Genomic DNA, 13212 nt, shown 5'->3' on the forward strand with positions numbered 1-13212 from the left:
TCAAGTTATTCACGGTTCGCAAGTGTCAAAAGCGTTATCACTGCGGGGCTGTGAGCTACTGAAAAGCAGTAAGAAATGATAATTTATACAATCCAGTACACACCATCATTGATCTCTCCAACGACGGCGAATTGATCTCTTCAATGGCGGCAGTGTACGACGGTGACAGTTGATTGCTCCAGCGCAAACGCCATGACTTGCCTGATCGACCGGGGATTGATTTGCTGATCAACGACCAGTTTCTTGCACCAAGGAAACGTTTTTTTGTGCTTGATAAAAATCTGGTAGTTGCGTAGTAATTATTTTTAGCTATACGGTTGAAAGACAACTTTTCTTTTTTTACTGTCCCAATCGACAACGTCGTTCCCTCGCTCTTTCGGTTGCGGCCACCTGCTTTCACGGATCGTTAACCTGTGAGTTTGCTAAATTCCGTCATCGTCTCTTTCAATGTTTATTTTTGCTGCAATTTGATTCAAATTTGTGCTTAATTTATTTAATTAGTTGCCATTATAAGCTAAAGCTGTGTTGATTTTGGTTTTGACCGCAGATGAGGAAGGATTCTGTTCCTAATCATCCTTTATTTTGCTTGAAATTGCCTTGGGATATTCAACAACATTCTAAAAACCCTAATGGCTGTTCATTTGAGACTCCTTGGGTATTCAAATCTATGCACACTCTTGGATCAGTTGCTTTCAATTCATTTAATTCAATTTCTAATTCTTGGATCAGTAACTTTAATCCCATTAAATTGGATCCCCAAACAAGCAAAACTAAACCACTGAAGGTGTTGACTCCTGACGAGCAAGGAGAAGCTGAGCAAAGAGCGTTTGCCTCAGCGTTAGCTAGCGGGAAACTAGCTACAGTTCTTGAATTCTACTCACCCAAATGCAGCCTATGCAACTCTTTGCTTAATTTTGTGTCGGAGGTCGAAGGCAGGAACTTAGGTTGGCTCAATGTTGTTATGGCTGATGCAGAGAATGAGAAATGGCTGCCTGAGGTATATATTATACTCGCCTCTTGATTATTGTGTGTAAACATTACTCATTCTGCTGGTCAAGAATATTGTCAAGTTATGTTGTGCAATTATAGTTAATCATAATGAAAAAACATTCTATTTCTTCTTCAATGACTTGTAGAGGCCGGGAATGATTTTATTGTTCTTTTACAGAATTTTGAAGTGATTCTTAAATCTAAGATATGTTTGAAAAGTCTCATGAAAATCGGTATAATGTTAGCTCCTAGCCCCTGCTTCTGTTATTTGTGTTATTATAATTGATAATGAGACCAGCCTAAAATAAAAATATAGGAATATTAAGCAGGCATGTGAGGAATGAGATAGATTACTACCTTAGATATTAGGCTTTTGAACGTTTGATTTTCTTCGGCGAGTTTCCCACCCGTATTATTATCATTTTATCTCCGGATATGATGCTTTGGCTGATATTTGATATTGATTTAATGCAGCTCCTCCATTATGACATAAGATATGTTCCTTGCTTCGTACTGTTGGATAAAGATGGGAGGGCACTGGCAAAAACTGGCGTTCCAAGCAGCCGGTTACATGTAATTGCAGGTCTATCACATCTTCTCAAGTTGAAGCGGCCTCAAAGTAACAATGGTTAGACTAAATTGTGTTTGGATCAGTCTAAATTACTGTCCTTGTAACTAAACAATGGCTTCGTTTTGCAATTGCTATAAGAGATCGTCTTATTTACTTCTTGACTTAGTTATTGCATTATATTTAGCTCTTCTAGATTATTATTTGCGTATTCTCGACTTTAATCAGTGTTGCTTAGCTCGGTGAGGGGGATAACTATAAGAACAGTGATGCACCAGATATGCTTATTCCATGCTTTCTTAAAAAATGCGGGCATAACTATACTCCGTTTTGTAATTTTAATATGAATTTTTATTTTTTTCCAATTCAGAACACAACCTACATTTGAATCTCTCTCACTGCCTCATTACCATTTCCTGCTGGAATCAATCATAGATGTTGGACCATTTCAGTTTGAAGATAATTGTGCAGGGCACATGATGTGAGACAGCCATTCTAACTTCCTGCTGTATTTAGGAAATGGCAAATTTAATGCTGGGATTAATAAAAGCTCCGCAAGTGTGCTGCTTGTTCTGTATCACGTGATGACTAGCCCACTTAAATTTGTCACCTTGCAAAATTAGTTTAGGGCAAAAACATTGAATTATTAGACATTTTCTGGCCAAGAAGTTGAATTAATTAATTATACACGCCTTAGACAAATTCAGCATCAACTTCTGTGATTGTTGTACTTAAAGTCCAGCACAAACTAAAGGAATAAGAAACTTATTTTAATAGCTGAATGGTGCAATGGAGTTGAACTTGTTGATTCAACCGTATTAGAAAAATTATCAAGTGATTCACCAAAAGAAAATGAATGGAAAAAGCATGGTAATTTTAACATCCATAAGTGATGGCTCCTTCATTTAGAAGTGTTTTCGTGTACAACAATGCCACAATAATCTACCATGCTAATAACGTGAAAGATTAAAAAAAAAAAAACCCAACTGAAGGATCAAAGATTTGCATTTTGTTGTTGAGGAGATTGTTCTTCATGCTTAGTTTGTTGGTGGGTTTGGACAGGGATTGGAGCTGAAGCAGAGGCAGCAAAAAGATTAGACCTTGGTGCTGGTGAGCTTATGCTTATTCTTCCATCAATGCAAGAAGAACATTTTGACTCTGCCCAGCTCTCTAAATCATACCGACCGTAACCCAGAATTCTCCTTCCTGAGCAGACCCTTCCAATGATAACAGCAACTACGCCTAAAATCATTATAACTACGAGCACCGCAATAACCGGACCAACTGAGCCATGAGTTGAATGGGTGTTGAGAGGCTCTTGCGCAACAGTCACTCCAGGTGGTAGCTGGTTTACTGGCATTGACATTTTAGAGTTTCTTGGTTGCTAGTGAAGAAACAAAAGCCAAAGCTTTTTTTGCAACTTGAAGAGAAAAGGGTCAGCAATGTATGTCTCGTTTGATGGTTATAAGAAGAAAGCAGAAAAGAAAGTGTGAAAGTTGAAAAAAGCAGTGAATAATGTAAGAAACCTTAGAGCAAGATTCTGTTGTGGCAGTGTAGTGTGAGTATCATGAGTTGAAGACTGAAGCAAGGCCTTTTCAAAATAAAAGAGAGAAGATAGCAAGCAATAGGAAAAACACAAATAATAGTAATAATACTCGTATAAAAGAAAGAAAAAAAAGGACGAAAAGAAATGGGAATCTGAAAGGTGTGACAGAAAAAGTCCAAAACCTTTCCTAGAGAAGCTCTTTTTGAAAACGCCTACGAGCTTTTGCAGACTTCCTCTGCTGCTGTCCAAAGATACCATCCCATCCTAAAACTACCTTAATCTCCCTTTTCAATTTCAAATCACTTTTTGAACTCTCTAATTTACTACCTCTGCCCCACTCCCAATAATCACTTCTTTATCAATTACATAACCTAAAGTTTTAGCAACACTTCTGAAATGCAAGTATAAAGTTTTAGTATCATTTATCACCATGACGTAATTAAAACATGATATTTTTTATTAAACTATTCCCAAGTTGGAAATTGATTTTCTAATTTACTATTAATTGAGAGAGAAAATTGGGAAGTTAATATTCACAAACTTCATACAGGTTAATGCAGCAATTTGAAATGATCATATTGATTACACTATCATCATATTCATAATAGGCAGGATTCACCAAATTAAGTTAAAATGATGAGATTACATTCTCATCAAATTTAAAGGTAGGTAGATTTTCGCAGAAAATAGAAATAGAAAAATTGCAGGATTTAAGCGTGAGAGAATATCTTGCATTAACATTTGAACAACCATCTTGATGATTCTGTCCACAATTTTAGTTCGACAGTTACATGCCACCCTACCCCATGCCCATAAGCTTTAAACTGTACAATCTGTTTGAGCAATCTTCAATTTCCATAATCAGAAACATTCAAAACCCATACAACCATTTTTAATGCATACTTGAACCGTGTCTACTTAATGAGAAGGACCACCTTGCATCTGGTAAATTATGCAACTGCACATCCTACAATATTGTTTCCACATTGCCCATCTGGCTTCATTTGTCTAACCAGGACCATTTTTGCAAACTCGTACGATAATGAATATTAGAATCAGCATAATTATCCTATCATGTCATAGAATTCTGTTCGGACAATTAGTTTTACGGTCCTAGTATGACAGTAGATCCATATTTTGTAGCAAGCACCCATGTTTTTCGTTGATATATACAATGCAAATAATCAACTGCAACCAAAACCATGCTAGACCAGCCAAGAAACCACAAAACAAAAGCATAATGTGTTGTAAAGGGTTAAAATAAGATGAAGAACAACTCTGCTTCAACAAACGAATTAAAAGAAAACTTGTAAGCAAAGAACCGATCCAGTAACTATAGATGTCGACATCATTAACCAAACAGGTAAATATGAGATTGGAATAGGTCACCTGATATGCTATAGCATATAATCTCTCATGAAAGAGTTGAAGGTTTACTTGATCACAATTCAGCTTTTAGGCCCAAAATAAGTACGTTAAATTGAGGTATAGATTTCTATGGTGTTGCCATGAAAATCTGGCACCGATACAAACTCCTAGCTTGCACTTTGTATTAACTTCCACATTCACTAGACAAGCCTATAAACACATCTGAGATCATTGACATGGAAGGCAGCAAGTTGAGCTAATAGATTCTATAAATGAACCAGCAGGCGCCAGTTCCAGCAATGTCGCCAAATTGAGTAGGGGAAAAGAGCAGAAATGCATGTAACATACATCATATTGCATGACCCGCAGCTTTTGCAATATCATTAATTACCTGTCTAGCAGTTGAATCATGTTTCTGGCCTCAGTAAGAATATCCATGTACTTAACTTCCATAGCCCATATATTTTGCATGGGAAGCACTGTCACATCCATTGACATAAGGTGATCTTGCTCCAACTGCTTAACAGCATGAGAATCCATCACACTAGCAGCAATATTCTGCAAATAAAAAAAACAGATTATGGAATCGGCTGCAGTTCATATCAAACTAGAACTCATTATACGTGGACATGAAAAACTATTTCCTAAAATCCAAGTCATTGTTCTGAAATTTAGCCAAATCTCCACTTTAAAATTTAAATAAGTATACAATAAGCTCAAAAATCAAACTATCTAGTTCCAGTTGTATAGGTTTATTTCACTTTCAGAAAGTCCTAATAGTATATTTCTTTTTCTCCTTGAATATATCTCTTCTATATTGTATACCTACCAACAATGTCCCAAAACAAGCATTAAAGATAATGACTTTGAGGAGATTCTCATCTGAGCTGCTGAGAGCATTATCTGACAGGGCAGAAACTGTAAGATCTTGATAAGAAGACTCCATCATAGATCCACTGTTTCTAACAGTGATTCTGTCATGCTTCTTTATAATTCTTTTCAGATGATACATAGTGCTTTTCCAGCAACTTTTGTCTATTCCGACCCATTTGAATGTGCAGCCACTACTTTCAAAAGCTCCCAATGGAAGTTCTTCATGCAGCCTTAACAAGGTCGCTGCTCTTTCAGCATTCGCCCAGCAACAACATGTAGACAACCCATCATCTAAATAAACAAATGAGACTAGATTAGAATGTATAATCAGGAAACAAAGTCATCTGAGACCCAAAGCTTTTGCAAATAAAAATCTTTAAAACATCATCTAAAAGAACAAATGAGACTAGATTAGATGTAGACAACCCATCATCTAAAAAAACAAATGAGACTAGATTAGAATGTATAATCAGGAAACAGAGTCATCCGAGACACGAAGCTTTTGCAAATAAAATCTTTAAAACATCATAAAAAGCAGAGACAGGTTTATAAGACGAAATTCATAAATACTACCATGCTAAACAAGAACACCAAACTAGCACAACGGCAAACAAACTCATTCATAACACCAACCATGACAGGAGTCGGAACGCATTTGGCTATATGTACTGCCATTTCTACCCTGAATGAGAATTAATTCAACTCCAGAATTTATTGAACCAGTGAATATTACAGAATTGAGGAGGTAGTCGAATGAAAAAAAGCAGCTTTATCTTTTCTCAAACCTCAGATGGATTCTGAGTCTCTAACATACTGCTATACTTGGTAAAAAAGCGGGTTTACACATATGTTATAAAATCAGCCGGTGGATGCATTTTCTTCTTTTCTTTAAACCTAGCTGGGGAGTGATTAAAATGTTTAAGAGCATTGCAAATATAACTAGATTTCCATGGGTCTAGAGTGAAATGCAGAAAAAAAGACAAAACACCAACTTTAACAATTACAAACATGCATCTATTAAATCAAGTAGGTCCTCCATTTCAGCTAGCATGTAGCAGTCAAATAAATGCAATGTTCATGCCATAAAGATAGTTTTTTGTAGCAAAGAGTAACTTACCCAGCACAAAACCCGCAAGCGGAATGTCAACGAAGTGTGTCCTGGATTGTACTTCTGAAGGAAAATCATAATAATCCTTCTTTTTCTCCAAAACCAGGACATGGACAGCGACCACCTATGCCAATAACAAATGGATAAATTGGTAATTACCAGCTCCTCAGACCATTAAAATTTGCTCTATCCATGAGGAAAACTAGCACAGAATATAAATGTTCTAGAGACATACTAAGCTTGCTTGGGAAGGCAGTATATTAAAAACTGTAACAAAACTCACCCTACAATTGAACTGCATAGGCTTGCCATCTGTGCACTTAATCAACTCAGCAATTATACCAGAAGAAAAATCTTCCAAAGCACGGGCAGGCGACGAATTGTGTTTAAATTGAATATTAGCAGATTGTTCCCTGATCGGTTCATTTGCAATACTTATGGAGTTCAAAACAATAAATGAGACAGTTGTCAGCCTCAATTCACTTGTTCCCCTGAAACAAAAAAATAGCTATTTAGATTATTTTAGAAGACCCGAAAAAAATCAGCTTTAGTGCAGCTGTTAAAGAGTCAGTGCAGGTGAATGATAATTTAAATAGAAAACAGCACAGCATATACAAAGATATATCAATCAACTATAAATTGAAAAGATATAAAGATCGCAAACTTGATATAGTCATTATAATATAATGATTAAATAAAGAAGTTATAACTCCATGACTATGATCAATGACAACAAAAGCACTGCAGGACCACTCAATAAAAAAATAGCTATTAGTTTTATTTCTGAACTTTTTCACTGATACGATGGCTGGCTACATAGTGCCAAAAGTTAGTGCAGCCTTATTTTTATTCTAAATTGATCATGAGATGCAAATAATGAAGAGAAAGACAACAAACTCAAATGTCATAGCTCGAGTAAGTCATTTATGAATCGAGTTCGCACCTCGAAATAAGAACTCGATGAAACGTAGCATTTACATTAGGCCCAAATCCAACAGGATATCTGTGTTTGCTATAAGAACCAGAAATTGTCACCTAATAAATTAGGTGTAATGAGATGAAATAACAAACAAAATAATAACATATAAAGAAATAGGCAACTTCCTGATTATATACATGCAAACGCACAAAAACCTAGGAATTTACCATTTGATTATCCACCAAAACATGAATAGACATTCTTGTTCTCTCCTGAAAGAATCTCATGTTGAGATCATCATCTAAACTTTTTCTGCTTAAACTAGCATTAGCAGAAGTATAATCAAAACCATGAATGGCTATCACGTCTCCACGGACAGATGTTAAATTTCCTTCAGGGAGAAGCGAACTGTAATCAAGAGATCCAGAAGGGAAACTAGATGAAGATACTGTGGTTAAAAAGTCAGAAGAATCATTAAGCTTGACATCAAAGAAAAGCAATGCGTTGGCAGCAAGATGAAGACAAACATCTGAACAAGATTCTGGAGGATTATCAGTGACTCTTAGCAATGACTCAACTTGAACTCTTTTCAAACAGCCTCCAGAGCTGAAAGATAAATTATCTAGTAAGGGATCATTTACTAATCTATTATCTGTGGCTACATCATCAGACAAGAAGGAAATGCTCCACATATGTATTGCGGAAGAGATGAAAGCCTTGACGCCACTAACAAAATTATGCCTAATACTGCAGAAAGGTTCTTCATCATGGTGCTTTATGATGTAATAATTGCCAATCTGCAACAACTGGAAATTAAAGTGAAGTGAATTTAACATCATCCCACTTGACCAATGAATTAAGAGAATGATGCTATTTCATTACAGGGTAAATAAAACGAAAATCCCAGAAAAGCCTCACACCTGATACTTGCAAAGATCTTCGGAGTTGAATTCCAGCAACACCTTCTCTGCACTTGGTTTAAAGTCAGCACATGTGTTTGTCTTGCGTCTCGTGCAGGATAATTTTCCCAAACCAACAAAGTTATGACTATTACCATTTCTGACAGTGACCGAGCATGGAATTTCAAAAGGATCCGAGTTTTTACAAATTTCCATGTTCGATTCCCGAAAAGAGCTAGAGCAAGTGCTCAGTTCACAACAGCCATAGCAGTCATTTATCAAATCTGAAACAAGAGTCTGGCTTGATGCCTGATCAATTTTACACTTCTTATTGGGAGGACATTCCTGGTAACTGTCACTAGGATAACGTAATATTGGTACATTCAACTGATCCCCTGAAACAGCAACTGCAAGTGGAGTTCCTTCTTTCTCAGCAATAAATAGATCCCAGGGCAAGATAATGGCCTCAGCAAACACAGTAGACCTATCTGATACCAACAGTTCCCCTTGAAACTGTAGAAAAAGACATTAAAAGAAATGTTTTTGAGATCTCAAATAACACGGCAAACTGTTTACAGTGAGATAACAAAGAAAAAAGAAAATTACTCTAAAATGCAGCATACCTTTTCTAGAACAGGGTATTTGTGTGTTATATAAATCAGATGAAAGCTTCCACATTGAAGCTCCTCACATTTATAGTTCGGGCACACAGAGGGATAAAAAGGAAGATTTTTGCAGGTTGCACCGCTTAAATGAAAGTAGATATAGGTTGTCAATTTCGTCTCTCCTGCCCATGGGTTGCACTGAAAGATTTGCCTACAGGAAAATGACTCACTTCCGGGAGATCCACGATGATCTAAAAGGTCAGCCTTACCTTCCATAATTAGACTATAGTTGACAACCTGAAAAGAAGATCATGCATTAAGCAAAAATTTGAAGCAGCTTAAGAGAACTAGACAATAAGTTAAAGTATCACGATTTTGATATACCTCGTAGATACAATTGGACTTCCAATCAGAGGGAATATCAGGTATTATAACGTCAATGCTGCCAGTTGCATCAACTAGCTGAAACCTTCCAGAAGATGGACAAACCTGGATGATCAATAAAATATTTGATTAATACAGAATCAATTAAGAGATTTCACCTATCATAGTGAACCCGTAAACCAAAAAATTAGCCATATCAAAAAAAAATCAAAGAGTAAGGATTCAGAGAAAATTTTGCAGCACATGCTGTAAAGTGGTCATATGTTCAAAATGATCTAAGAAAAATGAAGACGAGAACGTATTAAACTGCCCAGTGCCTCATCCGCATATAAAATAAATCCTTCCATTTTCACATGTTTAGCTTCATTTGGAGTCACCCATGATTCTTCCACATGTCATCCGCCTATAGAAGTCATTTCTATATAAATCTGCATTAACCTGAGTTTTACCTGTTCCTATTGAACCAGCATTTGTGCGAATTTGCACTGTTTATTATGACCTATCCGTTTTTTTTCTTTCAAAAGTAGGGTATAGGTATACTTCATCAACCTAGAAGTTAACACCTGAATAATGTTTTTAGAACAATATTGCCTAGTCTAAAAGTTCTGTTTTTCCTTAAGTTTATGCGTCATGCTTTTGTAAATTTGTCTCAGTCAACAACTCAAGCCTTCACACTATAGGTAATGCCTCCTGAGATCATACAGCCACAAATGTTTGATGCAGATTGCTTATAAGTTATACACATTAACCAAGATACATTTGACCATAGTTCTACAACTAGTATCATGGAAACGATCACAACTAAAGTAACAAAGCTGAAAAAAATCAACCTTTAGACTCCCAAGCAGAGAAGCACCTATATCTTCACTCTGAAAAATCCTCCTGAACGGTTGACCATGATTATTCGCTTTACATGATAGAAGACTAGAGAGCCAGTTGTCGGGAAATGTTTCACTGTTGCTCTCCAGCTGTAGCAGCATTTTCGTCCACATGGCGTCACAATGATGAAGAAAGGTAGAGATAGCTGGCACCTAAGTGTAAGAAAGAGTATAGATAGTAAGTTTTCAGATTCGCAAGAGATGAGATATGACACCATAATACAGCTAAATCATGTGCAACTCTGAGATCAAACATGCTAATACAGAGATACAAGAAGTTATGATATCTGATTATTGAACTGACCAATTTCAAATTAGGACAATATGGTTCAGTACCACAACCAAACGCATCATGCTTGCACAATTCCAAAAGTATCCCATGCTGCAAAAAAATAAAACAAAGAAGAGTCTTGTAGAGTATGACAATTAGATAGAACAAAATAGGCTTGTATTGGTTCATTCATCTAACAGCACTTTTACCAATTTACCCGAGCTCGAATCGCTGAAGAGGATATATATGAGCTAGCAAACATATGAGCCAGTCCTTCCTTCTGATTACACCTTGCAACCATCCACATGAAGTTAGCAGAGTATCTGAAAAACACAGCTGTGGAAAAGCACATGAAAGCTTTAAAGTAAAAGAAGAACTGTGTCCAGTTCATAAGCACAAGCAAGACCTAAGGCAAGTAAGTTACATGTACTGATCCCAGAATGTCCTTTTCTGATAACATTGCAGCAAACTTTTTCCGAAAAGATGAAATGACAAGCAGTGCCCTGAAATCGAATCATTATGTAAAGCAAATAAGCTGAGTTTACAGATATGAAGTGTGAATCGTCGTGTAGTACCAAACTTCCTAAGGGTGTCTTCCGATTCCATACCACATTCTTGCAGAATAGGTTAGCGACTCGATGAACTTCCCTAACTGACTTTGCGATTGGGAAATTATATGACACCTGCAGCATATAACAGAGTCTTCATGACTAAGTATGTCTAAATGTTCCATAAAAACAATCATGACTAAGTCTGTCTAAATGTTCCATAAAAACAATCATGACTAAGTCTGTCTAAATGTTCCATAAAAACAATATCTTGCATACATTAGAGGAACAACTCTATCATGTAAACTAAGGCCATTAGAAAAACTAAGGCCATTAGAAAAACTAAGGCCTCAACCCAAACGGACCAAAGTACCCGTTTGGTGCCAATTTCATAAATAATCATTCAATTACTGTGGTAGGCTAGCATATGCCAATGACATTTATAGCAAGAATTCAAGAGCCTAAAAATAATAAATTTATCAGCAACCCGTACCCAGTTTCCAGTGGAGAGAATGAATCAACAGTAACGCTAGTCTGAAAGCAAGCTCCAAGTATGAGCATTCGAGTCCAAGTGAATTTTGGATTAACAAAATGTACATTCCTCAAAGAAACCTACAACCGGAAGCAAACAATTGGAAAAAAAGGATAAAAAAACATTACTGCAAAATCATCATTTGAGATGTTCATGATAAAACATTATGCATTAAAGCAATTCTATTATAAGTAAACAACCAAATATAAAACAAATTACTTACTATAGAGCCCACTCTAAGACTATGTGGTACAACAAGTAGTTGATCAGTTAACAAAAGCCATACTTCTTTATCCAGCTCAACAACCATTCCTTGCATGTATATACCACTAACAACACCCTTATAATCACCACATTCACCTTTCCCTAATGCAATGTTTTTCGTAAAAGGTGACTGATTTTCAGATAATAATCTAGGAAAATGAACAACGGAATTCTCCGTAATCACAAATATCAACTGAGACTCCTCTTTCCCTACAAAAACCAACTTTTTTTTCAAGCCCGATAATGTCACAACTTTCCTCACAAGCTTGGTAATCACAGAATGCCAACTAGAAGAATCACCATAAAAATACACAAACAAAGGTTTTGTAAAAGAATGACAATCCCGCCCTTTATCTAACCTGTGCAAAACCGTACTAGGAGACTTTTTAGATTTACATATTCTACACTCACAACCCCTCATTTGTGCAATAAAACCTCGAAGATTGTTTGACCTGTTAGCATTAGCAGCACCGAGTGAACATGGAACGACTGAAACAGGGCTTATCGATTCTATTGGGCCGTGAAGGCAATAGTTAGACTTGGATTTGGAATTAACTTCCTTGGTAGTAGAAGTAGAACCACCTAAATTAATAGGCAACGAATCTATATTTGAACAGCGAGATAGAGTAGAAAAATTACGATTTGAGTATGATATATTATACTTAATAATCTCAAGAAACCCGAAAGGAGAGTGTTTAAGAGGAATGAAATTCCAGGAGAGCACTTGAATTTTACTACCGATTACACCGATGCTGAAATTGAGAATATCGCAGCAGATTGTGGATGTACCGTCGGAGAATTGAAAGCAGTTCTTGCTTGGACATTTTAGGGTTTCAGCTGGGAGAGTTATGGTACCGGTGAGGGTAGCAGGGTAAGTCAAAGGGGAGAGTAATTTAGGGTTAGGGTTTGAGGTTTTTGGGGGGATTCCGGCAGAAGGTAAGGGTGGAGGTTTTGAGTTTGATGAGTTAAAAGGGATAGATGAGGACGAATTGAGAGAAGAAGTGGCGGTGAGGGGCTGGGCACGGCGGACTAGGTCTGAGATTGTGAGGTGGTTAACAATTTGTTCCATTTGCGATACAACAGAATGATCATGTCATGAAGATGGTGAAATTTTTGATAGAGATAACAGTGAGGAGGAAACGGCGGGAACTGGAGCTTTTAAACAACACTCAGTAGCTTGTCAGCGAAGCTGGACATAAGTATCAATTATCCCCCTTTAACTTGGCAACGGACAATTAACACCGCTTTTAACCTTTCTTTATTAATTTAGCCCTTAAACTTATCTTTTTTTATCAGATAGGTCACATTAATGTCATTTTGGAGTTCAATTGACAGAAATAAAGTTTAGTTTAGCCTTTCAACTTATTTTTAGTATAAAATTAAGCTAAAATTCAATAAAACAAAAATCGTTACAATTATAAATTAAAAAAACTAATTATATTTTGATTTTTTTAATAAT

At 36.4% G+C, this 13212-nt stretch overlaps 3 protein-coding genes across 3 annotated transcripts; 1 reads left to right on the forward strand and 2 right to left on the reverse strand.

Moving 5' to 3' along the window:
* Positions 1-2251, forward strand: LOC126686650 (uncharacterized). The gene is made up of 4 exons (XM_050380795.2): positions 1-413; positions 548-997; positions 1465-1618; positions 1929-2251. The coding sequence occupies exons 2-4, from the start codon at positions 548-550 to the stop codon at positions 1991-1993; spliced, it is 669 nt and encodes a 222-aa protein (XP_050236752.1). The 5' UTR covers positions 1-413; the 3' UTR covers positions 1994-2251.
* A 178-nt stretch (positions 2252-2429) lies between these two features.
* LOC126686657 (uncharacterized) lies at positions 2430-4280 on the reverse strand. Its single transcript, XM_050380803.2, has one exon. It carries the CDS (start codon positions 2922-2924, stop codon positions 2553-2555), a length of 372 nt encoding a protein of 123 aa, XP_050236760.1. The 5' UTR covers positions 2925-4280; the 3' UTR covers positions 2430-2552.
* Positions 4281-4474: 194 nt separating this feature from the next.
* LOC126686641 (CST complex subunit CTC1) lies at positions 4475-12931 on the reverse strand. Its single transcript, XM_050380785.2, has 16 exons — positions 11713-12931; positions 11451-11569; positions 11018-11092; positions 10834-10912; positions 10627-10689; positions 10443-10520; positions 10091-10291; positions 9261-9365; positions 8895-9173; positions 8293-8784; positions 7600-8178; positions 7397-7488; positions 6737-6944; positions 6463-6577; positions 5302-5636; positions 4475-5030 (listed from the first exon to the last, which is right to left on the reverse strand). Exons 1-16 carry the CDS (start codon positions 12820-12822, stop codon positions 4860-4862), a joined length of 4101 nt encoding a protein of 1366 aa, XP_050236742.1. The 5' UTR covers positions 12823-12931; the 3' UTR covers positions 4475-4859.
* Positions 12932-13212: the final 281 nt, after the last annotated feature.

This window comes from Mercurialis annua, linkage group LG1-X (genome assembly GCF_937616625.2).
Source record: "Mercurialis annua linkage group LG1-X, ddMerAnnu1.2, whole genome shotgun sequence".
Lineage (NCBI taxonomy): Eukaryota > Viridiplantae > Streptophyta > Magnoliopsida > Malpighiales > Euphorbiaceae > Mercurialis > Mercurialis annua.